Source organism: Pygocentrus nattereri, chromosome 6, assembly GCF_015220715.1.
Source record: "Pygocentrus nattereri isolate fPygNat1 chromosome 6, fPygNat1.pri, whole genome shotgun sequence".
Classification (NCBI taxonomy): domain Eukaryota; kingdom Metazoa; phylum Chordata; class Actinopteri; order Characiformes; family Serrasalmidae; genus Pygocentrus; species Pygocentrus nattereri.
In genome coordinates, this window is record NC_051216.1 from 37851242 (window position 1) to 37877027 (window position 25786).

The 25786-nt window shown below is 40.5% G+C and overlaps 1 protein-coding gene across 1 annotated transcript in view; it reads right to left on the bottom strand.

The window, feature by feature from the left end:
* tmeff2a (transmembrane protein with EGF-like and two follistatin-like domains 2a) overlaps positions 1-25786 on the bottom strand; it is a 147218-nt gene that overhangs the window by 90850 nt on the left and 30582 nt on the right. The window contains exon 3 of the mRNA XM_017695088.2: positions 7003-7132. Coding sequence (XP_017550577.1) covers positions 7003-7132 — 130 coding nt within the window. The remainder of the gene's footprint in view (positions 1-7002; positions 7133-25786) is intronic.

Below are 25786 nucleotides of genomic sequence, written 5' to 3' on the forward strand. Positions count from 1 at the left end.
ATTCTTGTACTGTTAACTTACTCTTCAAAGTTCAATTAACTCAAAACTGTAAGACAGCTTGGTAACTAACTCAATTTTTTGTACATTTTATTTCATTACATTCCTTTCTTAATTTATTTTGATCAATTATTTATTTTCCTCTTTAAATACTTTGACTGTTTGCTAGAAAGAACATTAAAATAAATTTTTATAGCCCTTTTCAATGGCAGTGCTGTTTTGCTGGTGCATTCCAACTTGTTTACAGAATTAAACATCTGTGTTGAGCTGCCAGTGAGCAATGAGGTGTGAAGAGGGAGGAATGAGAACCCCCTGCTGTGAAAAATGATTCACATCTCTGCACAAAGACTCAGAATGCTGAGGTAAAACGGACAGCACAACAAGATTTGCATTTTATGATCATTGTAAATAATTATTTTACATTAACTAATTGACTTATAAAGTCAACATGGCAAAAATGTAATATAAGTTTCTGCTGTACCAACCAACAGACCATTTTATAAGCTCTTTTGCTGGACTGTACACACCTACCAATCTAGTACTGTTCATTAGATCACTGGTATATTAGAAATATGCTTTGTGGAATAAATAATATTCTACACTGACAACTGATCATCCAGTGTTTCTTCTGAAATGAAGAGTATTAATAGGGAGTATGTCCCCCCTTTGCTGCAGTAACAGCCTCTACTCTTCTCAGAAGGCTTTACACTAGAAGATTTGATTGCATTCAGCCACAAGAGCATTTGTGAGGTTGGACGATCAGTTCTGGATTATTCCAAGTCATCACAACAGTATTGGATGGAGCTCCATCAATCCACAGAATGTAAGTCTACAGCTCCACAGCAGTACATATCATATCGTCTCTCTCTCTCTCTCTCTCTCTCTCTCTCTCAGCAACCCATCCTCAGCATCTTTTGAATGATCTTCTGAATAAATCTAGAGCATTTAGGTGCTCTTTAATGGACTAACTCAACAATAGCCCAAGCACCAAACATCTTTTTCTTAGCAGGGCAAGACAAAACCTCGCCAACACAACAGGCCTTTTGGGCACCGTTCTTTTAGGCCAAGGCTGATGGACAATTTAAGAACAAACATTTTCTTCTCCGGTGAGACAGACTACCGTTCGACCTCACTTACAAAGCCGAGTTTCGAAACCGCATGAGCCTACAGTTATTTACAGCACAGCAGAAAGGAAGCAGAAATCTTCAAGCTTAAAGGCATCTCGGATAGCCTCAGGGCTGGTCTCTATGAAGTGCTGCGGAGTGCAAAGGCCAATCCTGGATCCGCTTTTGCGAGTAAGATCGCTATAAATAGTGGAATCTGATGCTATATCAAGTGTTCTATTCTCAGAGACTCGTATATTCTTTCTGAATACAAGAGCCACTCACAGTGGCAGCAGGTGTATTATGATTTTAAGGGGGAAAAATGCAAACATTTCAGCATATTATTTAACCATGACGTCAAGGACTGGAAAAAAATTGCAATTATCTGCTAGCCTTTAAAGGGACAGACCAAAACAGAAAGTTGTAAATTGCTTGTTGAGTACCTTAACATTGAATGTTTGCCTCTTTACTGAGAATATCTTTAAGTGAAGTAAGGAAATCAATGGAAATCAGCTGTTATTCGTGCTCCTTTAAAGCTGAAGCCTGCCAGCTTCTTGACCGTAATTTTAACGAGATAAAAATTTGTAGGACTGCAGTTGGACACGTATGCTTAAGGTTCTGCTTTACTGATCCCTGAAAAGAAAAATGAGGGTTGTCATTTCAAGCTCAGCTCAGTGATGCTCAAGAAGAAACATTCAAGAAGAAATGACTAGCAGTGATGAAAACACAGGAAAGACACATATATTACAGTTATTTTAAACGATATGAGACGACTGGCAATTTCATATCAAAATAAGCTAATTACCAATAAATAATATAATGCTAAATGCTATAAGTGCTAATCTGTTTTCTCTACTGGCAATTAAAAATAATATATACAGCTTTTAGTATAAGTGAGATGAAGCTATTATTAGAAAATCTAAAAAAAACTGAAATGATGGAAACTTATTTCTAACACTGTTCTTTTAAATATACTCATGAGCCACATTATCTGAAACTCCTCTCTTGTACCTCCAGCTTGCTGGTGTATGGTTAGAGACAGTAGGCCATCTGTTGATGTGGAGTTTGTGTTAGTTGTCCTCTAGCCCTCCATCAAGGATCAGTTTCTGACCACAGAGTTGCCTTTGGTTGAATATTTATGGAAAAACAATGTAGAAAGTACATTCTTCCTGTTGCAAATGTCATATTAAATAACTATAGTGACAATTTAACATTATTCAAACTCTTTATTCAACACTTATTTTGATTTGATTATCTAAGAATTACTCTAAAAGTGTAACACCACATGATAATAACAGCCATCTAGTCAGGAAAGCTTTGGCCAAACTATTGCTTTCATTAATATAGTTGTTTTGTTGTGACATCTCTTCGTTACCATACACAAAAGAATGATGTTCCTCACAACCTTGCATGTTTCAGTTTGGAGCTGGACGGGAACCACAAACTGTGCCCGCCCTCCAAATACAGAGAATGGCATATTAAGCATTCTGAGGCCAACAAAATGCCCACTATTAATTCTGGAAGAAAGAGTAAGGGGCAAGTCCCCATTCCTGCATGTTAGGGCTGCATGATAAATTTAATTTTTATGTTTATGTTTATTATGTTTATGTTTATGTATATGAGTTTCCCTAATAAACACATTGTTAAGAGCTTTGATAACAGAACAGACCAAAGTACCTCACACAGAGAGATGTCATTATATTACCGGCAAAAACATCAAATATTAGAATTGCTCTTACTCTGTTTTAGGTGTGTTTTAGGTGTGCAAAGTAGCCATAAATAAATAAAACATATGCTCTTGTTCTTGTGTGCCTATACAAAAATAAACATGTTTGCTTTTGTAGCCTTTATAGAAAAGACTGTTGAAGAAGGCTGCCTGTTTCTCCTTTAAGTGCAGAGAAAACGTCCCTACAGTTCTGACATAAGCAGCTGTTAGTATTTCATTTCTTTTTATTTTGCACAAAAGAAGAGGTTAATCAGATTTCTGTTTACACGTCCAAAAAAAAAGTCTGTAATTGCTCATCAAGTCAGAGCCTCCCCCCTTTAATAATAATGTATTGCTTCTCATATCATCATCATGATATACGACAGCTTTATCAAACATCATATTTTATGTCAGTGTAGTACAGCCCTACTGCCAGCTTCCACCACTCAAATAATATCTCCTCAGCAGTGAGCATATGGTCAGAAACTGACCAACTGATCAAAGTCTTAGAGGTCTATGGACCTCATAAAGTGGCCAAAATGAGGAAGAACAAGGTCGGTGTTTCTAATAAAGTGGATGGTGAGTGAGTCTCTTTGTTTGCAAGTAAGTTACTTCATCAAGTAAGTCAAAATATTAAAATGAAGCATTTAAAGGTTCAGCTGGCCTTAGTGAAGCTTTTTAATAAATCATCTGATGTCCGTGCTTTCAGTTCCACTTGGGTAAGATGGCTGTCAGCTGTTCAGGAAAATATTAGTGCTGGCCTCAGACCTTTTCACACTTTATTGCCAATCTTGTTTCCTGTACATTAGAGCTGCAAGATATGGAAAAAACACAAAACCATGCTGCAAATACTTTGCTGTAAATTAAATATGCTTTTGAATATGGCAATATGAAGAAATGTATAGTTATGATATACTGTGAAACTGTTATATTTCTTGAAAATATCGTGGATATTGTCAACACTGGCCAACTGCATGATGCATTACAAAGAGAGCATGAGTAGTCCTGTTTAAACATTGAACAAAAAAAATGATATTCATAGTTTTTGATGGTATTTTAATAAAGGTGGCACAACTGGTTCTTTTTTGTTTGTTCCAACTATGGATGCAAATTCTTGACCAATAACCAACCATTATTAGTAGCCTTTAAAATGGCAAGTCTAAAATTAAGGAGGCAACATCATAATATCAATTATAAATCAGATAGTTTTGGTTCTATAATCTAACTGGCTGTGCCACGTTTGAAGCCACTGCAAAATGCCTAATATACACACACTTATAACAGCAGCAACAATGCATTAAAACGTATAAAAACTGTGACGTGGTACTGATAGATGGGACCAAACATCAACCTAAACATTAAAAATGCCCTATGTAAGAAATCACTTCTATTTAAACTTGACTGGTGACTATAATATGTACACCGACCAGCCAGTTCATTAAGTAGACCTACATTAAGTAGACTCCACGTACCATATAGGTGCACTTTGTAGTTCTATAATTACAGATTGTCGTCCATCTATTTCTCTGCATACTCATTACACCCCCTTTCATGTTTTTCAATGGCCAGGACCCCCACAGGACCACCACAATGCAGGTATTATTTGGGTAGTGGATCAATCTCAGCACTGCAGTGACACTGACGTGGTGGTCGTGTGTTAGTGTGTGTTGCTCTGGTATGAGTGGATCAGACACAGCAGTGCTGCTGGAGTTTTTAAACACCTCAGCATCACTGCTGGACCGAGAATTGTCTCACCAACCAACAATATCCAGCCAAAAGTGTCCTGCTGGCTCAGTCCTGTGACCACTGCTGAAGGATCAGAGGATGGCCAACACAAACTGTGCAGCAATAGATGAGCTACTGTCTCTGACTTTACATCTACAAGATGAACCAACAAAGTAGGACTGGACACAGTGTATAAAATGTCTTTTTCTAAATAGTTGCTAATGTTTTGCCATTAATAAAGAGCTATGAGAATGTATAACACTAAAAAAGTTAAATGGTATTGATTCGCAATATAATTTCCCTCAAACACAAAACAATTTGCAAACAACTTAGCTTTCTAATTACAAGATTAGGCATGCAGTGAATGTAATATACAGCACAGTCTGAAAGTAATTGATGATTTGGGTTACTTTGGCTCTGTACTCCAGCACAAAGGATTAAAGTGCAGAATGCCACCTTTAATTGGAGGATATGTATGTCCATTTTGGTCTAATGCAATTACAGCCCTTTATAAATATCCCTCTTATTTTAGACGACCAAAGTTAATTAGACTATACAATCGACTACACAACAGCCAATCTGAAGAACCATTTCACCATTCAAAGAACCTTATAAGCATTAAATTCTTGGTCCTAAATAGAACCATTCCCTTTACTAAAGAAACCTTGAAGAACCATCTGTTTTAAGAGTGTAAAGTTGACTCTAGTTCATGCATTTGTCACATCTGTTCTCTCTCAGAATCGCTGCTGGCAGAACCATCAAGATATCTCAGAGATTGGTGCCCCACCTTGCAGCATAACAATGATCTGCTACTGCTAAAGCATTTATGAGTTTATTTCCAAGACCAAAAAGTGAAAACCTCTCGACTGACCACAGCCAGTGAACTGACCTGAACCTCACCGAACAGCATTTCACTTACTGAAGTCAAAACTAAAGCCCCTGAAACAAGCAGTTGCATTAGAGTCCTGGCAGAGCAGCAGTACAGAAGCTGGCATCTGGTGATGTCTATCTGCTGCAGATTTCAGACAGTCATCAACTGCAAAGAATTTGCAAGCAAGTATATAGACCCTGAAAATTAAAGCTGACATGCTGCACTTTTACCTCAGTACAGAGCTAAAACAAACATTGCATTGCTAGCCAGTTATTTACTTATGACTGCACTGTACCATTTTTGTACATAATCTACCATCAGTTTTACTAGCAGATGTAGAATATTCACCCGCTAGTACTTTTTAAGCCACTTGAAAGCATACAGAAAAAATCGCATATATCCATTAAACCTTTCCGGGAGTTCATAAACAATATGGAGCACATACAGTAATGCGTCTTCTACTTCCAAATTTAACTGTTAAGCAAATTGCAGGAAACCTAAATGACTAGCAGCCAAATTTCTTTTTTCACAGGTGCTGTGGTACCATAAGCTCAAAGTACTACAAAATCAGAGAAATTGTAGCAAAAGCCTTGGATCTTTGTCCCATTATGCTCCAGGAATTTTGATAGCACGTGCAATGTTAGCAAGATAAAGAAGGTCCTTGATTTTACATACATTAACTTATTTGTCATTATTAAAAGAACATGTTCCACAACGAACAAGCCAGGGTGCTTTAATTGTATGGGCAGTATCAGTTGTTTTTAGACAGTGCTGAAGTAGTTCCTCAAAAAAAATTAGGTCATTACTTACTATTTTACTCTTATATTACTCGCTAACACTCAAACATCTGTACCAACTGGGGTACAGATATTTTCAATCTAATCTAGACTACTTTTCAAAAGTTGAAAAGTAGTCTAGATTAGATTTTATTAGCCACACCAATATTTACACACAACATGTTTTGCCATAGCCCATAAATGAGGTATTGTTGCAGTACATTTCAGCATTTATGTTTTCCATTTTTTGGGAATATGTTTATATTTTGACTATAGACAAGTAGCACACTGTAAAAAATAATATCTTGTCAAGTGAAAGTATATTAAATCCAGTTGATATATTTAATATGTCTGATTTTGACATTATTATAACAATATAAGACTGTTTAACACATTTCTCAACATTTTTCATTGCTTTAAGTGATTTTAATAAGTTATTATCTCAGATAAGTTGGCTTGTTTCTTACAACAAATTACCTGCCAATATAGCGAGACAATTTCACTTACTAAAATCACATAAACAAGTAATAAATGTGTAGAAATAAGTTACATAAGCATCTAATAAGGTTACAACAATGTCCAAATAAGAAATATTCAATATATCGACTAGATATAAGATAATGAGATAATAAAAACCAATGTGGGGGCCAAGTGGCTTCACTTCACTGTGTACAGAGTGACGTCATCAGAAATCTAGGTCTCTTTATAAATTGCTCTAACACACCAGATCACTCACAATAGAGATCATACATGACATCACCAGTGTGGCATCAACAGTAAAACAAACTCTCACACAGAGTAAACACATGCACAAAAGAAGCTTACCAACAGGACAGGATCCCTCAGAGACCACCAAGATTTCAGTCTGCTGTTTACAAGCATCCCTGCGCAGAAGACACTCGTTCTCGTAGTTTTCATTATTGGATCCGCAGACTGGGACATAGTCATTGTTGCACTAGGAAAAAAAACACAAATAACAGTGTTGGAAAAATAACTGTGTTGGAAAAGTTGCGATATTATCTCTGTCCACAAAATTCTTTTCTTTTTAACAGATTTTATTCCAAGCAATTTTAGAGCATTTATTGTGGTTCATCCATCATGAAATGTTCATGCAAGAGCAGCTGCTGTGCTCAAATAATGCATAAAAATGGACAGCTACAATATTAGATTTCATATAAGTTCCACCAATATATTAACTATATATCTTTCAATCAAGGAAATTCTGGAGGCAGTAGCATATTTGTTAAATGCTGCCTTCTTATATTGCCACACTTCCCATGCTTATTTCTTCTCCCCTCCCTAAATGTCTAAACTCATCCTAGTTATTTTGGCATACAAATTTATTTATTTATTTTGTTGTTGTTGTTCAGTGGAGTGATATTTGAAGTTCAAGGAAATCCAGTGTTAAAAAAGCAAGTTTTTCTTTTTCTTTTTTTTTTTTAAATAAATGCATGGTGTTTCCAAAGTCAGAGAGTTACTATATTAAATAATCATGATCTCAATAATGACCAAAATAATCACTAATGCCTTGTTCTAAACTTTTTATTTTAAGGAATAAATTGCCATTAATGATTCAGTTCTGTCCAAACATTCCCAACTGGAGGGTCCCCATAGTCTGAAAACAGCTGAGCCATGTAATTGAGTGACATAGAAGAACGCTTTTCAGTAGCAGTACTTCAAAATCATGGACCGCAATATTGATTCAACTCATCTTATTACACTGCAAAAAATGGTACCTTGGCAAGTACAATCTTGTCTGCATATTTAATATTTTTTTTCTCAACTTCATTATGAGATTATTAAATTTATTTCCAGACATTACTGACTGGTTTTAAATAATTTCAGTAAGTAAAACGATCTCTCTATAGTGGCATGCTGGCATGTTTCAATTTTGTTTCAATCTAAAATCAACTTCAACAATGATAAATGAAAGAAAAAATGTATAGGAATGTTAGGAATCACGATTGGCCCCTCCCACTCCTCCATGTGCTTTTGGTTACCTTTTAGTCCTGTCATGTGCTTTTTGTTTTCTTTGAGTTCTTCCTGGTCCTGCCCCCTTGTTTTCAGACCCTGCCCTTAATTACTTCCACTTGTGTCTTGTTATCCCTCGTTGTTACCTGTATTTAAGCACTGTGTGTTCCACTGTGAGTTTGCTGGTCTTTGTGCTGTTGGCATTGTTTGAGGTGTTTGTATTGCTTGAAGTGTATTGTTTGAAGTATTCTCATGTGGTGTTTTGCTTATTCCAGCTTCAGTTGTTTATCCTGTGTATCTTTCATTATGTCTATTCCCCATTCTCTACATGTTGGCTCTGTGACCCTGGACTGTCTTGACCCTGATTTTGGATTTGCCCATAATAAATCTTGCTTCTCTCAGCATTTCTGTCTGCCTCCTCTTGCTCCCAAACGTTACAAACATAAGATATATTACACGTTTTGTTGAGTTTTAAGACCTCACTTGACAAGAAGCATTTTTTTTATTTTTATATTGCAGTTTTACAATGAATCAATCAGTAAACACTTCAACTCGAAACCTAACAAAAAGTATTAATGGAGTTGTTTAGCCTGTTAGGACTTGAATATGGCTCATCCAAAAAACATTTAGGATTGGAACTATTTGTTTTATAAGATCAGTTAATTATGTTACATGCCCAGGCAACATATATATATATACTTTCACACAACCTATGTGCATCACACTCGCATGTATTATACAATGATTTACAGGACATAAATTAGCTTTTCCTTGTATATAAATCATGTAGTGGCCTTAAAACCTTTTTGTTTTAATCTTCCACACACCAAACATACTTTAAGCATGTACCACACTTGCAAAGCACAAGGTTTCCACACCCTAGATTGAGAACTGTGATTGAGAAACCTTTCTATAGAAAGTTGCCTTGAGTGCAAATGGAATCCAGAAGAGATCAGAAAGATAGACCTCTGCTTTAGTCTCTGCTTTAGCCTACATTGTTACACCTTAAAAAAATGTCTTTAAACCTATGCATCTCCTCCCCCTTCAGGCTTACTTTGATACAAGCTTTGTCCTATTCAACAACTCAGCTTGATGATGAAACAAAGTCTGGAGAGGACATAGTTTTGATGTTTAAAGCAAATGAACATAAAGTTGGCCTACATACCCCCAAGCTGAACTCAGCTATTTTAGCAACTTGAGTTTTTTAGGGAAGTCGATTGGGTAAACAGCTAGCAGAAGAGAATATGGAAACGTGTGTGGGGAATGTAAATGAGGACACTGTAAGGAAGGCTGAAATACATTCTGGCAGCTTTGCACTTTAAGTTCTCAGGCGGCAAGAGAGAGCGCTCGAGTTCATGACAAAACCAGGAGGCAATATTTCGGGACAGATGCGAGATGCACTTGCAAGTCGTTAGCTGTAACATGTCAACACATCTGGCTGATTAGCATTTGCTTCAAGAGTGAGCATAAGTTCAAAGGTACCTTCGAGGATGGTGGTTTTAAGTATGCAGACTGAGCAAATGAGTGTCAGTGCAACCAAAGGCATGTAAAAGGAAAGCCAAAATCGACACTAATGTATTAGTTGCACTGAGATCTCAGTGATGATGTCTGTGGCAGTAACTATTAGTGTAACTCCAGGCTTTCTTTAAAAGAAAGACACTCCAAAAATCCACACACCAAAATATGATTCAGTTTTTTTTTGGCTGCACTACAGCATCAGGGAGGGCTTGCTTGCCTTTGCTCTCCCATTTTCCTGCACATGAAGTGGGTGACTTGGTGGAAACTGGAGCACGTCCACTCCTCATGCCAATTTTCAAGGGAATGAGGTGATGCCACACACACGTACACCTGGCCGAAGCCTCATTCCACACACACGGCAGGTCTGGAACCCCAGGGGTGTCAGGCATGGTGGCAGCACAGGCCTGTCTGCTCACAGGTTGGCTGAATGACCGTATGGCCGGTGGCCAGTCGGCAAGGGGTCAGAGAAAGAACCGTGCCCATCGATCCTGAAGCTCTCTCTGCGCCTGCTGTTTTATCGGCCAAAAGGCGGTATAATGCAGTAGAGGAGCAGTCTGATCCAAGGCTGGCAGCGGTGCAAGGGATCCAGTTGAGTGGGAGATCAAGAGGGAGGGAGAAAGAGGAGAAGGAAAGAATGAAATGGAGAAAGAGCAGGCGGATACGCTAGTACTTCATTTGCATTGGATGGCTAGATGGAGGTTGATCACATAAACGTAGCTGATGGATTACATAAAATCTGCATAAAAATAGAATAAGGAAGAGTCTCATTAGGAAACCTTTCACAGATTTTGGGTATGCTTGCCTCTTAATGAAAATCATTACTCAAATAAATGATTCACTACCACCAAATGAATCAAAATTAGAGGACAAATACAGGGACCTCCTGATTGAGACGAAGAGGGAGAGAAGTGGACAGATAAACAGGCAGTGATACATATGTTGAGAATTAAGATAAACAGACAGCTAGATAGATAGATAGATAGATAGATAGATAGACAGATAGAGAGAGAGAAAGAGAGAGAGAGAGAGAGAGAGAGAGAGAGTCTATATCAAAATATTGCCAAGAGTGCTCCAAGCCACTCAGCAAGAGCAGTGCACCACAGAGATTGTAGGGAATAAAGGGATTGAGAAATCTCATGAGAAAAGAATGAGAAGTCATGAAGGACTCAGCGGTCTCAAAATAGATTGCAAGAGATGCAGAGGGGGAGTTTGACAGAGACAAGGGAGAGAGCAAGAGAGAGAAGGGAAGAAGAGAAGACAGAGATTCGGGAGCTGCCTTCACCCAGCTTTCAAACTCCTCTTCCCTGTCTGCATCTCTACAGCTCAGAGTTTTCAATCAAACCTTCGCTTTTAGCCAGACATGATGCAACAGCGCGAAAGATGCCCTGCAGGACCCCAGGGTGTCTTGAGAGGCGCCTGTTTTGCCAAGCCCCTGCGATTCGGTCTTTTTATGCTCAGACCCCTGAGGGGAGGGAGGGTATTAAAACCTCCATCCTTTAGGAAGCGTAGCCGGTGATGAGGAAAACTGTTCTCCCCGAAGCCAAAGGAGTTGCTGAGCAGTCTGCCGAAGCTATAGGAGAATAAAAAGGGCCGACAAGCTCTGAACAGCTTTCAGTGGATAAATAGCGTCTCGAATGGAATGTGAATGAGACCACTGTATGAGTGATTCAGAGTCCTGGAGGTGAAAAAGTACATGGGCTTGGTGACTGGTCACGGTCATGATTGCTGAAAGGATGTAGGTTTACGGCTTATGTAATAACTTATGTAGCAGCTTTCGTCATATGATAACATTCAACTGGTCAGCTGTGGATAAACATAAAGAGGGGCAAAAATAGATTAAAAATATATTACAGCCCAGCCGATTTACCAGATGGCAGATGAAGAAAACAAGAAAAATAAGTTGTGATACACAGGCACCAAATTTTAAGTTGTGACAGTTAAAAACTGAAAAACCCAGTAAAGCACAGAATACTATAAACTAAAATTACAATCTAACTTTCTAATACAATCTAATATTATGAGATATCAGAAGTAGCTCCTTAAATTCAGCACCATATTTTCATATCATTCAGGCCCTAGTAATATAAAATATTACTTTGATGCAGGGTCATAAGGCTAGGCAGCATGTGATCTAAAGCAACACAATTCAGACCAATGGGTCTTATGCGCAATCACAGACCAAAGAATTGCTCCATCCAAACAGTATAAACACTGATGCAATGTAGTATACCATAACAAAGGTCAATGCATTTTTGCAGAATTCTGTATGTGTAGGTGAGTTTTATGTGGAACACCAACTAATTTAGCGCATTCACTGTATGGTGCATGCCAGAGTGAATAATAAAATAACACAACACATTTCTGCATAACACCTGCATAAGGCAATTCCACTCATGCCCTGCAGGGGCTGCTGTGGCTCTTGCTTGTGAGAGGGGAGCCATTCCGTTGCTTCCTCAATACTTTCCTCATTCTGTTATGTATTAGCACTTATTATCCTGGCCTAATGCAGGAGTACACAGCATAGCAGAGGGCTCAGCCTTTTTCACTTCACTGACCCTCCGCTGACCAAAATATCATAACAGAGAGACAATTCTTTCTACTAAATGTGTCAGTTTATATTTTGTCTTGATAAAGGTAAGTAAAGAGAAAATGAGAAGGAGGTAGATGATGTAAGAGGCGTAACAGTGTGCTATTGTGCAACTCCCTCAGGAGCATGTGACTAGCCATCCCTGATTTCATTTTTCAGTCCATCCATCAATTAATCCAATCCTGCCTCCTGCTTAAGCATTAATCAATCCATCCATTAGGCCACCGATTCATCCGCCCAGTGCCACAAAACAGTTGTTTCGCCCAAAGACAAGTCAATCCATCCGAGCTAACCGTGGTGATCCCAAATAAGCTTGCACAACGAGACCTGCCTCAGAAGGCAGCGGGAACAGACTGTACTGAGACAAGCAATTAGAGTCAGACACAGGGGTTAGTGCAGAGTAGCTAGAGATCAGTGCAGTGATAAAACAGACCCAAAGCTGTGTAAGACTGCGTAAGCCCCTGTAAGACATCAGGAACAGCAATTGGTTGCACGGCAATCAGGTCAGCCTGAGGTCTGAGAGCTGTGGAGACAGTTGCTGAGGTGCTAAGACAGTAGACCTTTATTCTCCAACAGCTGTGCAAGGGCTGCACAAGCAAGGTGAGAAGGAATCTGTATGTGTGTCTAAGCCTAAATGTATCTGTTGCGTCTGACATGCATTGGTACTGTATGCGGTACTAACTATAAATGATTAATTTAGAGCATGTACATGTTTGTATACAGTCCGTGTGTGAGATCTCCTCAAAAGCAAGCCAGTGAGTGAGTGTGAAATCTTAGTGTGTTATATTTAAAATGGCAAGATGTCTGGAGGGCTAATGCCAGGCTCCCATATGGTCCCCCGGCCTGCAACCCACTAATGTGGCTTCTGAATGGAGCAAAGGGAATAAGAAAAGCATCCCAGTGTACTCGACTCCTCCCTGGATATTCAACAGCTTGATAGGAAATGGGTACACCGAGTTAATTATGCATTGCGCAACATGATCCAATCCATTTGCATCATTAGACATTATGTACCCCTTCTTTCACCCAAAATGCCTTTGTGAGAACTGACCCCCGGGCGCATTAAGACGGCTGAGACAGCACAAGCTGAGAAACATGAGAGCACACGGTGATGGGGAAAGTGCACTGTGAGTGAGAGGCCATGATTGCAAACAGCCAGGGGAGAGACATGGAGCGCAGTTGCGGACACACACTCACATACTCACTCAATTTAACCTGACATGTGCAGAGACACAGTCGCAGACAAGCCGTCTGCCTCAGACCTTTTTGTTTCCCCTCTTACTTCTCCCCCACCTCCCTATAAGTTTGCAGTTGCGCTATCTGGTGCATATCAGTTAACAGCATCTGATTCTTATCAGAAGAACAAATCTGTCAAAGACGTTGAGCCCTGAGGAGAGGAAGGGCATGCCAGGACATGGGCTCTTTGGATTCCAGAACTTTGCCATCCAGCATCTGTACTGCTCCATTTCGCAATACTCCCATCAACTGTTATTTTTTTGTCGGAAACTGAAGGTCAGCTCTGCACAGCTTCACTTTGCCAATGTGGACAAAGTGACTGAATGCACCTACCACCAGGGAGCACCACCTGGGGCTTCTGACAAAAGACAGAGGCTTTGACTGAGATTTTTTTTTGTTGTTGTTGTTGTTTGAGTGTTGTCAGCCAAGCCTCTGGTGTGATGGATGTCTGGTACAGCATTCCTGGCATGTTAAAAGCCTCTTGGGGATAGCAAAGAAAAAAAATCAGGCCTTCTGTCAGACAATTAGCTCAATGCTAAGGGGAAAGATTTACCTTAGACCAGTGGGTAGAACAAGAATCGGACAGTCTTTTGTAAGGACACTTATTCTTTCATACATAATTAGTCTTTTCATTCCAAAATGCTTGTTGCCTGAGAACCTGCCCCACAGGTTAGACACAAAGCAGTTTTGACCAACTCTGAGGAACAGATTAAGGTACCCTTCCAGAGTGATAAATTCAACTTCAGCCTTATCAGCGAGAGCAAGAGAGCAACTCTGTCTTAGTACATTTGAATTCAGTCCCAGCCTTCTCAAAGATGCACATTATCTATGACAGCTCTGAGGGAGGGTGGGTGAAAAAGGGTCATGGAGAGAAAAAAAGAAAGAGATCAGCTACGATATCCCTGAGAGAGGGACAGAAAAAAAAGAATCTGCTCTGTGTCTCTCCAGATGATGTATTCTTTCCGCCCCTCAGACAGAGACGTGTCTGCTGTTGTCTGACTGAGTGACATTCCCCATTGCCAGAATGCCCTCGCCAGAATAGTGTGTGCTGCCTGCTTCTGACAGTGGCGTGTGTGTATGCGTGTGGGGGGGTTGGTTTGTGTGGGGAAGGTGGTGCATTGGCTTCTGCCTCCCTCTTTAACCGCTTGGCAGTCTGCTCTTGATTAGAGTGAGCCTCTCCTCAGCGAGAAGCTCCCGGGCCCTGTCAGGAGAGACGTCTCTTCAGTAATAGTGTCTGACAGGCTGAGGAGAGCTGCACAAGGGCTGACACAGATGCTACTATCCAGCGGAGAGGCTCTCGATGGAGTTGGCACCCCCCATCCCTAACCCTTGCCTTTGCATTCCCTAGGCAACAAGCTTTCTCAAGGCAGTCACACTGCAGGTCTTGGTAAGGTCTGAGACAGCATTATCCTCTTACACATCAGAGTTCTTACGCAGCAGGGAGAGATAAAAATCAACAGGTGGCAGTGCCATGCCTGGATTCTCATTCAAGTCACACAGAGACTTGCACTAGGAAACTGGTCCTTTTTCCCCTCTGCAAGAACTGTCTGCCTCATTTTAATTGCTGCATTTGTAATGCATCGGTGGGAGTTAACCTTTCAAGCACTATGCAGTGGTATCCTGCGGGACCTCTTGGGCGTACTGAGGCTGTTCATCTTCAGCTAAAGCTATTAAGAGGGGCGTTGAGGGGTGAAAGACACCCATACAAAAAGTGAGAGTCCAAAGTTGCAAAAAAATGAGCTCAGGATGGAAATTAGTAGGATGAGAAACAGGTAGGTAAATTATGAAAATAAGATAATCTCAGGTAAACAGGTGACATAGGTGTACAGAACATTGAGAAGCAAAAGGCTATTCTTGTATTTTGTGGTTAATTTAATTGTTCAAATTAGATACTAAGAGGACTTGCTAATGCAATCATTTAGAGAGTATTCAAAACAATGCATGCTTACATCAAAGTAAATCGATGGACCATCCCCAGGTATTCCCTCCCCCATTTTAATCTGCAATGGAGCGAAGAAATAAGAGACCAGCATTAGATCTGCTGCCATTGAGCAGGAGGCCATTTTGCTGCTGGATAAAGGGATCATAAATGCATATAAATATATGTAACAAGGGCTGCATGATCACAGATGAGATGACCGGCCAGTTTGAGGTGCAAAAGGAATGCCCCCACTGTATGTTTCAGCCTACCATTCCTGTAGAAGCATGCCACTGAAAGGTGCCTGCAAAGAGGGACCCTTACACAAGCTGACCCATTTGGACTCTCCTGCTATGTTAAAACTCAATCCCAACAGTGTTTGTTATGGAAGGGAACCACATCCATCGAAAATGGCACCTATGGTATGTCAGCAGTCAGGGTGGCAAGGTGTACAAGGATTACTGCAGGGGAAAAGGAGTGTGAGTGCCAGCCAAGCAAAGCAGGAAAAAAGGAGTGTGAGTGCCAGTCAAGCAAAGACATAGCAAGACAGAGAGAGTGAGAGTGAGTGCAAAAATTGATCGGTCGTGCTACACAGAGGGCCAAGACCACACATCTCTAAAGACAAGGGACTGACATAAAGCAAGTGTTAGATCAAGGCACAAAGAGGCACCACAAACCACAAACAATGCACTACAGAAGAAGTGATGTCCATATGATACAGTAAATCAAGTGCAAAAAAATTAAAGCAAGACAGATGAATGACTGAGCATGTCAAAGCCTGAGATGAGAGGAGTCACAACAAAGTGACTCATCAACAATGGCAAACCCGGGGCACAGTTGTACATGCGGTAACTCAGCAGGCTGTAACTAGGCATGACAAAATACTTCATGAAAAGACATGGAAAACAAGCCAAACATATAAATGGCAAAACCCAAGACCACAGCAGCAATAAAAAAAAAGCACAGTGAGGGATCTGGGCTGTTTCAAATCAATGAACACTTGTTGGCACCTTAAAAAACTGACCTGCTCTTTCACTGTGAGAAACTTGACAGAGGATAGATTCATGAAATGTGACACAACTTGGTCAACATATCCTGAAATTGACTGTAAATCCAACCGCCCAGTCATCTGTTTCTGTTTTAGCTTTAAATGTCCAACACCATCCATCCATCCATCCATCCACCTTGGCCAAAATCATTCAATAGTGCACATAAACAGAAAGACGTTAATATGCAGTGTGCATATAGAGTATGTGAGTCAATTATGAGACAAACATTACAAGCTTTAGGTAAAATATAATACTACTAGCAGAACATACTAAATACACTATTGTAAGGGTTCAGCCTGCACCGCCTGCTCCCAGCAGAGGGCGTCGGCAGCAAGGCGCCCAGCCTACCGGCAGAAGGCGATGGCGATGAGGCGCCCAGCCTGCGGTGTCTGCTGCGGCAGAGGGCAGCAGCGGCAAGGTGCTGTCGATCAATTAGACTAACTTGATGCACCTGGAAGCCTCCGTATATAAGGTGCTGGGAAACGCCAATGTTTGTCACACCTTTGTAGAGGGGTGACCAGTACGATACGTAGTCTTCGGAAAGGAAAGGAACTGCCCTGCCCCGCCCCGCCCCAAAACCCAAAACGAAAAATAAAACTTACCTCAAAAAACAAAAAGGGACTAATTGCCCCCAAATTTCTCACAACAAATGAACAGCCAAAAATCCAATACATGCCAAAGGTGTTTGCTAAAGGAACAAACACATGAAGGAAAGGCTTGCAACCATCATAATTACGGTGGCAGCATCTTTGTTTTTGTGTGTTTCACCTTTCTACTCAGCCTTTGTTTGAGCATGCTGTCCGTGGCGTCCCCTTTGTTTGTCCTTTGCTTCCGTGCCATTTTCCGCCTTCCTCGAGGTGCTTTGACCGTCACCGCTCACACACTCTAGTGCTGCAGCGATAGCACCGTGGACCATCGACCATAACAGCAATGGTTCGAACCTTGGTCCAGGCGCCTTATTAGTGCAGATGACAACTGCATATTCCATTGCCCCTCATATCCTGTTACGTTTTGTTTTGCTGGGTTTCGGTTCTGCACTTGGATCCGCCTCCCCGCCGTCCTGTAACAGCTATATTTCCAAAAGCATTCACTCACCCATCCAAATAATTGAATTCAGGTGTTCCAATCACTTCGATTGCTACAGGTGTATAAAACCAAGCACCTAGGCATACAGACATACAGTTTCTACAAGCAAAGAATGTGTAAAAAGAATGGCTTGCTCTCAGGAACTTGGTGAATTCCAGCGTGGTACCGTGATAGGATGCCATGTGTGCAAAAAGTCCAGTCGTGAAATTTCCTCGCTACTAAATATTCCATAGTCAACTGTCAGTGGTATTATAACAAAGTGGAAGCAATTGGGAATGACAGCCGCATAATGCTCAGAGGTCGCCAACTTTCTTCAGAGTCAATTGCTACAGACCTCCGAACTTCATGTGGCCTTCAGATTAACTTAAGAACAGTGTGTAGAGAGCTTCATAGAATGATTTTCCAAGGCTGAGAGGTTGCACCAAACACAATGCAAAGCGTCGAATGCAGTGGTGTAAAGCACTGCCACTGGACTCTAGAGCAGTGGAGAGGTGTTCTCTGAAGTGACGAATCATACTTCTCCGTCCAGCAATCTGATGGGTGACTCTGGTTTGGTGGTTGCCAGGAGAACAGTAATTGTATTACTGCATTGTGCCAAGTGTAAAGTTTGGTGGAGGGGGAATTATGGTGTGTGGTTGTTTTTCAGGAGTTGAGCTTGGCCCTTAGTTCCTTAATGCATAGTTCCCCTTAATGCTTCAGCAGACCCAGAGATTTTGGACAATTTCATGCTCCCAACTTTGTGGGAACAGTTTGGGGATGGCCCATTACTGCTTCAACATGACTGTGCAGCAGTGCACAAAGTAAGGTTCATAAAGACACGGATGAGCGAGTTTGGTGTGGAAGAGTCCTGACCTCAACCCGACAGAACACCTTTGGGATGAATTAGAGTGGCGACTGCAAACCAGGCCTTCTCGTCCAACATCAGTGTCTGACCTCAGAAATGGAAGAATGGTCAAAAATTTCCATAAACACACTCCTAAGCCTTGTGGAAAGCCTTCCCAGAAGAGTGGAAGTGTTATAGCTGCAAAAGGTGGGCCGACATCATATTAAACCCTATGGATTCAATTTCATATGCATGTGAATGCAGACGAGTGAATACTTTTGACAATATAGTGTATATGGCCTATGCTTTGAAAGCATAACTGAGCAATACTGCTTGATTAAAAGTGATTAAAGGGGTGTTTTGCTATGTTATTTTTCACATACTTCTCTTGCCTCTAGGTTGCAAAGCTCTCTTGCTCAACGATGTCAATGCTAGTTTCTAATTGAATCATACAAATTAAGAGCCATTAATATTACACACTTTCTAACAGTCAAGGCAACTACAAAAACACAAAATTGATTTGGCACGTGAACCATCTGTCTAAGAAGACATTATAAGTGCTAAAATTCACATCCATTTCCATTGTTTTTGTATCTGCAATTGTACCTTTTTTTTTTTTACAGAGATTGTGCAACATTAACAGATAACATACAGAAATGCAATGCTGTGTACAGAAACAATCAAGCGGCTAGTGGTTAGTCAGAGATGGCATAATACCACCGTTTCTTTTCTGACACTGATATTGAAGACATTGGCTTATACCAATACTGATAAATTACTACACTGTATAGTGAGGTAATTTAAGTACTTCACTTAAGATCCAAAACATTTAAAAGTAGACTCAAACTAGATATGTTTATTGGCACTCGGTTAAGTGCTCCAGGTGCCAGTATTCAAATATAAAAATCACAGTTCGGGTACTCGCTATGTTTCCTCACATGAAAATGGAGCAAATATACAAGCCAACAGTTCAGTGTAACACCAATTTTATGTTTTCATTGAACTGTAAAATCTGTGATGGACTGGCGACTTGTCCAGGGTGTATCCTGCCTTCCGCCCGATGACTGCTGGGACAGGCTCCAGCACCCCCCCCCGCGACCCTGAGGGAGAAGTGGCTTAGAAAACGGATGGATGGATGAACTGTAAAATGTAAAATTTTTGCTCAAATGATCAATCAAGTATGTTATACTTTGCTACTCTGAAATAAGAGCACCTTAATTCCGGCGTGTTGCAGAGGATGCATTGTTAACCCTCTCAGGTTAAAGGACATTATACACAAAAGAATAAATCTCAGGAACATTGCATGCCAGAGACTTACTTTTTCCTGTAGGGGTAGAGGTATACTGTTTCAATGATCAAAAGTCTTGGACTGTATCTCTGGAGACTTTCTAAAATAAATCCATAATTTCATCTGTGATATATATGTTCATTTGTTCATATATGTTCATATGTTCATATGTTCACAACTCCATGTTGAGAATTATTATTGTTATTAGCATAGCTGTTAGCCATTTACTGATGCCTTGGGTTGAGTCTGCCAGCCAATCAGAGACTGTGTTCCTGACTTGTTGATGAAACAATGCTACCTTTCCAGGCAAAATAAAAGTAAGACGTCTCCAAGATATTTATTCTTTTATGTACGATGTCTTTAATGTCGCACGTGACATCGCCAGCCTGACAGAATTAAGCACAAGACTGCAAAGGCCTTTTCTCTTTGTAGGCACATCATTCACTGAAAAGGTAAAACAATACTTGCAGAAGGCGAAGCTCCATCCACATCCCTTGTTTCTGGTTAGCTGTAGTTTTAGCTGATTAGCTCTCTGAGACAGTCTCTGTTATGTTACTCGTTAAAAATGAAAACCTACCAATTTCTCCTTGTCACATTTTTTATTTATTTATTTAATTCATTCCTTTGTGGGATGCTAACCAACAGTACTGTCATCTAAAACTTTAAGCTCTACATTCATTGCAGGTGCAATACTTTTTCTCCTTTTTTGGTTAATTGAATATCCATTCATGAACTCTTAAGGACATTTACATCTCTAAATTAGTCAGAATGCATATCCCTAGCTCAAACTGCTCAGGTACAGGAAGAAATACACAGCTAACATTTCATACAACTTCAGTATGTGGTATTTTAAGCTTAGATTTGTTACAGGGCTGGATCGAATTTATTAGTTTTCCCCTTCAATAGCTGACAAGCATTTTCTGCTGATATCGGTTCAATACCAGTAATAATCGATACTGATATGGCATCTCGAGTGTCAGCAACCACTTGACATAGGCAGCAAAAGGCAAGCCCATAACTTCTCTTTGGGAGATCCCACCAGATTGCTGAACAACACAGCCCAAAAAGGCAGCTATAACAGAGAAACAAGAAGCCATAAAAGAGCGTATCCCAAGCAGCCACGGAGCCTGAAAGGCCTGGTGTGAGGTGAATAAACATCACCGAATGGACACCAGGAGCTGAATGACCTCTATTCATCTCTAGAGATCAAACCCACTTCCCTTCTTCCCAGCTAGCTGTAGCTTTCAGAAAGATCCCCCCCGGCTCCTCTCATTACCCCACCCCAGGCTGCGGCTCTGACACAACTCTTAAGAGGATCCTTCTTTGATGAATTACTCCACTTAATGGAATAAAGACATAGGCCATGATTAGGTTTAAGCTTTCTGACGTCAGGCTTCTCCAGCTGCATGCATGCACTCGGCAGCCCATGCTAATCGGGGAAGGCCGTGTTTGCACGAGGACCTCGCCGGAGGTAACGGGCTCTAAAATGAAAACAATGTGATCCAGTGTGCCCGGAAACACGACAGCCTCTGTCCTTAAACGCCGTCCTGTTGCAAGAGACTTATTTTGTCTGGCTAAAACAAAAAACAAAAAGCCAGGGAGGGAGGAGGAGGAGGGAGGGAATTGAACTGGTAACGTTATTTATCTCAACAAAGAGACTAATGGTGCCTTGCGAGCTGGGATAAAAATAACTGACTCATCGAGTGTCTGTCTACTCAGTGATTTGAAAGTGCTGTAATCCATTTTCATTTAGGCTAAACCCAAATAGATTATTAAGGACATCTCTCTCTCTCTCTCTCTCCCTCTCTCTCTCTCTCTCTCTCTCTCTCTCTCTCTCTCTCTCTCTCTCTCTCACTCCTACTTTTACATTCCACACTCGACTGTAAGCCAAGGCTAAATTGGATAGGAGTGGTAGTTCACTTCCTTCGACAAGACAACAACAAGCCAGTCAAGTCAGCTGAACGTAAAACGGTGCCATGTGAATTTACTACATTAACACATTGCAGCTTCAATTACCATGACATCAAATAGTACACTGATAATTCAGTTTTCCAATACACCAACAGAAAAAAATATAGGTTTCAAAATAAGTGCATCCTTAAAAGTTCAAAGGGGTCATGCTTAATTTATATAGATGTTCCAGCCAAAGGAGTGGAATTAAGAAGCAGCCTATGAAAACGGCATTCATCTTTTATATATCATCAGCAGTGAGACATCAATATACTATTGACCAGACAAAATAAAACCATTTATGCAGAGCAGGATCAAGCTGTGCGTGGAGGAGAAGTATAAAATAAATCCATAAGTCCCATGCAGTCACAGTTAACCCCAAAAATACTGACACTGAGGTATGTCAAAATCATCTGAACACACTAAATGATCAGATTTACGGGCAGCTTTTCTTCTCTGCTCATTACGCCTACCACATGTTTACTGTTTTCACTACAAGTATTCAAATATTCAAGTATTCAGTCCATCCTTGAAGAAACAAACACTTTCAGCCTATGACAGGGGAAAAATGGCTTGTTTTATAAAGCTGTAAACAAACTGGGTTAGATGGTGACACTGGAGGGAATAATGCTTGTTTTGAAAGCTTGCATATGGCTTAGAGGTAGAGATATGTTTCTGAACCTGATGTGACCTGACTATTCACTTTCACAGTTTTGTTGGGTCAGGTTCGGGCACCATTTCTCAAATATTTCTTGGACTTAGGACAAGTAGAAATTTCCCATGCAGGTTTCTCATAGCATGTCTCCAACCTTGGACTGATTTTATCACTTTAATCTGGCACCCCGGATTCCCTCACAGACATGAGCCCAGCATGAATAAAGTAACCACAGTCTAGGTTGATGCTGGCCGGCCTATGTGAGATGAAGAATACTGTGATGGTCTGTTTCATCCTTGTTTCCTAAGCATGAGCTTGTTAAGCTGCTATCACACTAAATGTGGAAAATTTGCTGCTGCACTTTCAAACACGTTATTTTCAATGGGGTGCACAGCGTAAACATGCAACGCTCAGTGGCAAGCACAGCGGAAAACCATCCACCATGGCAGACTGTAGGGTCATATAAAGTTAAAATGTTTTCAACTTTTGGCTGATAGGAAAGCAGTAGGTGTGTCTGGTAGTACTATCTAGTACTATCTGTGTACTGGTAGTACTGGTAGTCACTATCCAAAAGGTTAGTTTTATCAGAGAGCTACACTTGCACCCAACCCATGATTGCTGCACAAACTGGAGTGGTGTGAAAGCATCTTGCCATTAGCAACAAGTGCAGCACATACCACGTTTAGTGTGAAAGCAGCTTTAAGCGCTGTTAGCAAAACGAAAACATGAAGTGATAATGTAATGAGTGTAAACCGGCAAGACAGTGTAGTGGATAACACCAATGCCTGGACACTGTAAATCAGCAGGAATACAGGCTAGACTCTGTTCACTGTATTTGTCTACCATGTTGAGCTGCTGTGTATGTACTGTCTGCCTAAACTCTAAACTAAGAATCAGGGAGGGTAAAGATTTCATACCTAAAAGTACCTTCCACACCTACAACAGCAGACCATATTATTATATTTCCTGTTATATTGTTGACACCCTTATTGTTATTACTGGCCTGTGTTGTGTGAGTACTACTGGCTGCTAAAACGGGATCAATAAACTGTCTGTCTGTCCTTCTGTCTGTATGTCTATCTATCACCCACATTAAGCTATATAAATCATGTCATGCCTACAGTGGTGCTTAAAGGTTTGTGAACGCTTAAGAATTTTCTATATTTCTATGAACTAAAACATCATCAGATTTTCACACAAGTCCTAAAAGTATTCAGTAAAACAAATGACAAAAAAAATATTATACTTGGTCATTTGTTTATTGAGGAAAATGATCAAATATTACATATTTGTGAGTGGCAAAAGTCTGTGAACCTGTAGGATTAGCAGTTAATTTGAAGGTGAAATTAGAGTCAAGTGTTTTCAATCAATGGGATGACAATCAGGTGTGAGTGGGCACTCTGTTTTATTTAAAGAACAGGGATCTATCAAAGTCTGCTCTTCACAACACATGTTAATGAAAGCGTATCATGGCCCAAACAAAGGAGATTTCTGAGAACCTCAGAAAAAGAGTTGATGCTCCTCAGACTGGAAAAGGTTACAAAACCATCTCTAAAGAGGCTGAACTCCATCAATCCACAGTCAGACAGATTGTGTACAACTGGAGGAAATTCAAGACCATTGTTTCCCATCCCCAGGAGTGGTTGACCAACAAAGATCACTCCAAGAGCAAGGTGTGTAATAGTCGGTGAGGTCACAAAGGACCCCAGGGTAACTTCTAAGCAACTGAAGGCCTCTCTCACATTGAGTAATGTAAATGTTCATGAGTCCACCATCAGGAGAACACTGAACAACAATAGTGTGCATGGCAGGGTTGCAAGGAGAAAGCCACTGCTCTCCAAAAAGAACATTGCTGCTCATCTGCAGTTGGCTAAAGATCATGTGGACAAGCCAGAATACCATTGGAAGAATGTTTTGTGGACGGATGAGACCAAAATAGAACTTTTTGGTTTAAATGAGAAGCGTTATGCTTAGAGGAAGGAAAGCACTGCATTCCTGCATAAGAACCTTATCCCATATGTGAAACATGGTGGTGGTAGTATCATGGTTTGGGCCTGTTTTGCTGCATCTGGGCCAGGACGGCTTGCCATCATTGATGGAACAATGAATTCAGAATTATATCAGAGAATTCTAAAGGAAAATGTCAGGACATCTGTCCATGAACTGAATCTCAAGAGACAGTGGGTCATGCAGCAAGACAACAACCCTAAGCACACAAGTCATTCTACCAAAGAATGGTTAAAAAAGAATGAAGTTAATGTTTTGGATTGGCAAAACATCCTGACCTTCAAAGTCCTGACCTTAATCCCATTGAAATCCCACCAACATCCCAGAGTTGAAGCTGTTCTGAACGGAGGAATGGGCTAAAATTCCTCCAATCTGGTGTGCAGGACTGATCAACAGTTACCGGAAACGTTTAGTTGCAGTTATTGCTGCACAGGGGGGTCACACCAGATACTGAAAGCAAAGGTTCACATACTTTTGCCACTCACAAATATGTAATATTGGATCATTTTCCTCAATAAAGAAATGATAAAGTATCATATTTTTGCCATTTATTTTACTGGGTTATCTACTTTTAGGGCTTGTGTGAAAATCTGATGTTTTAAGTCATATTTATGCAGAAATATAGAAAATTCTAAAGGGTTCACAAACTTTCAAGCACCACTGTAGGTAACATTAACAAATGGCTGTAGATAGCCACATTCCGTTTATTATTGTACTCATGCTGGATGCAATTTGAATGTATAGCACTAAAATTTAGCAATGGGATATAAACTTATTCTTACCTACAGTGGGTTGCAAAAGTATTCAGCCCCCTTGAACTTTTCAACCTTTTGCCACATTTCAGGCTTCAAACATAAAGATATGAAATTGACATTTTTTGTGAAGAGTCAACAACAAGTGGGACACAATCGTGAAGGGGAACGAAATTTGTTGGATATTTTAAACTTTTTTTAGAAATAAAAAACTGAAAAGTGGGGCGTACAATATTATTCAGCCCCCTTGCTTTAATACTTTGTAGCGCCACCTTTTGCTGTGATTACAGCTGCAAGTGGCTTGGGGTACGTCTCTGTCAGTCTTGCACATCGAGAGACTGAAATTTTTGCCCATTCTTCCTTGCAAAACAGCTCGAGCTCAGTGAAGTTGGATGGAGAGCGTTTGTGAACAGCAGTTTTCAGCTCTTTCCACAGATTCTCGATTGGATTCAGGTCTGGACTTTGACTTGGCCATTCTAACACCTGGATACGTTTATTTGTGAACCATTCCATTGTAGATGTTGCTTTATGTTTTGGATCATTGTCTTGTTGGAAGATAAATCTCCGTCCCAGTCTCAGGTCTTTTGCAGACTCCAACAGGTTTTCTTCCAGAATGGTCCTGTATTTGGCTCCATCCATCTTCCCATCAATATTAACCATCTTCCCTGTCCCTGCTGAAGAAAAGCAGGCCCAAACCATGATGCTGCCACCACCATGTTTGACAGTGGGGATGGTGTGTTCAGTTTGATGAGCTGTATTGCTTTTACGC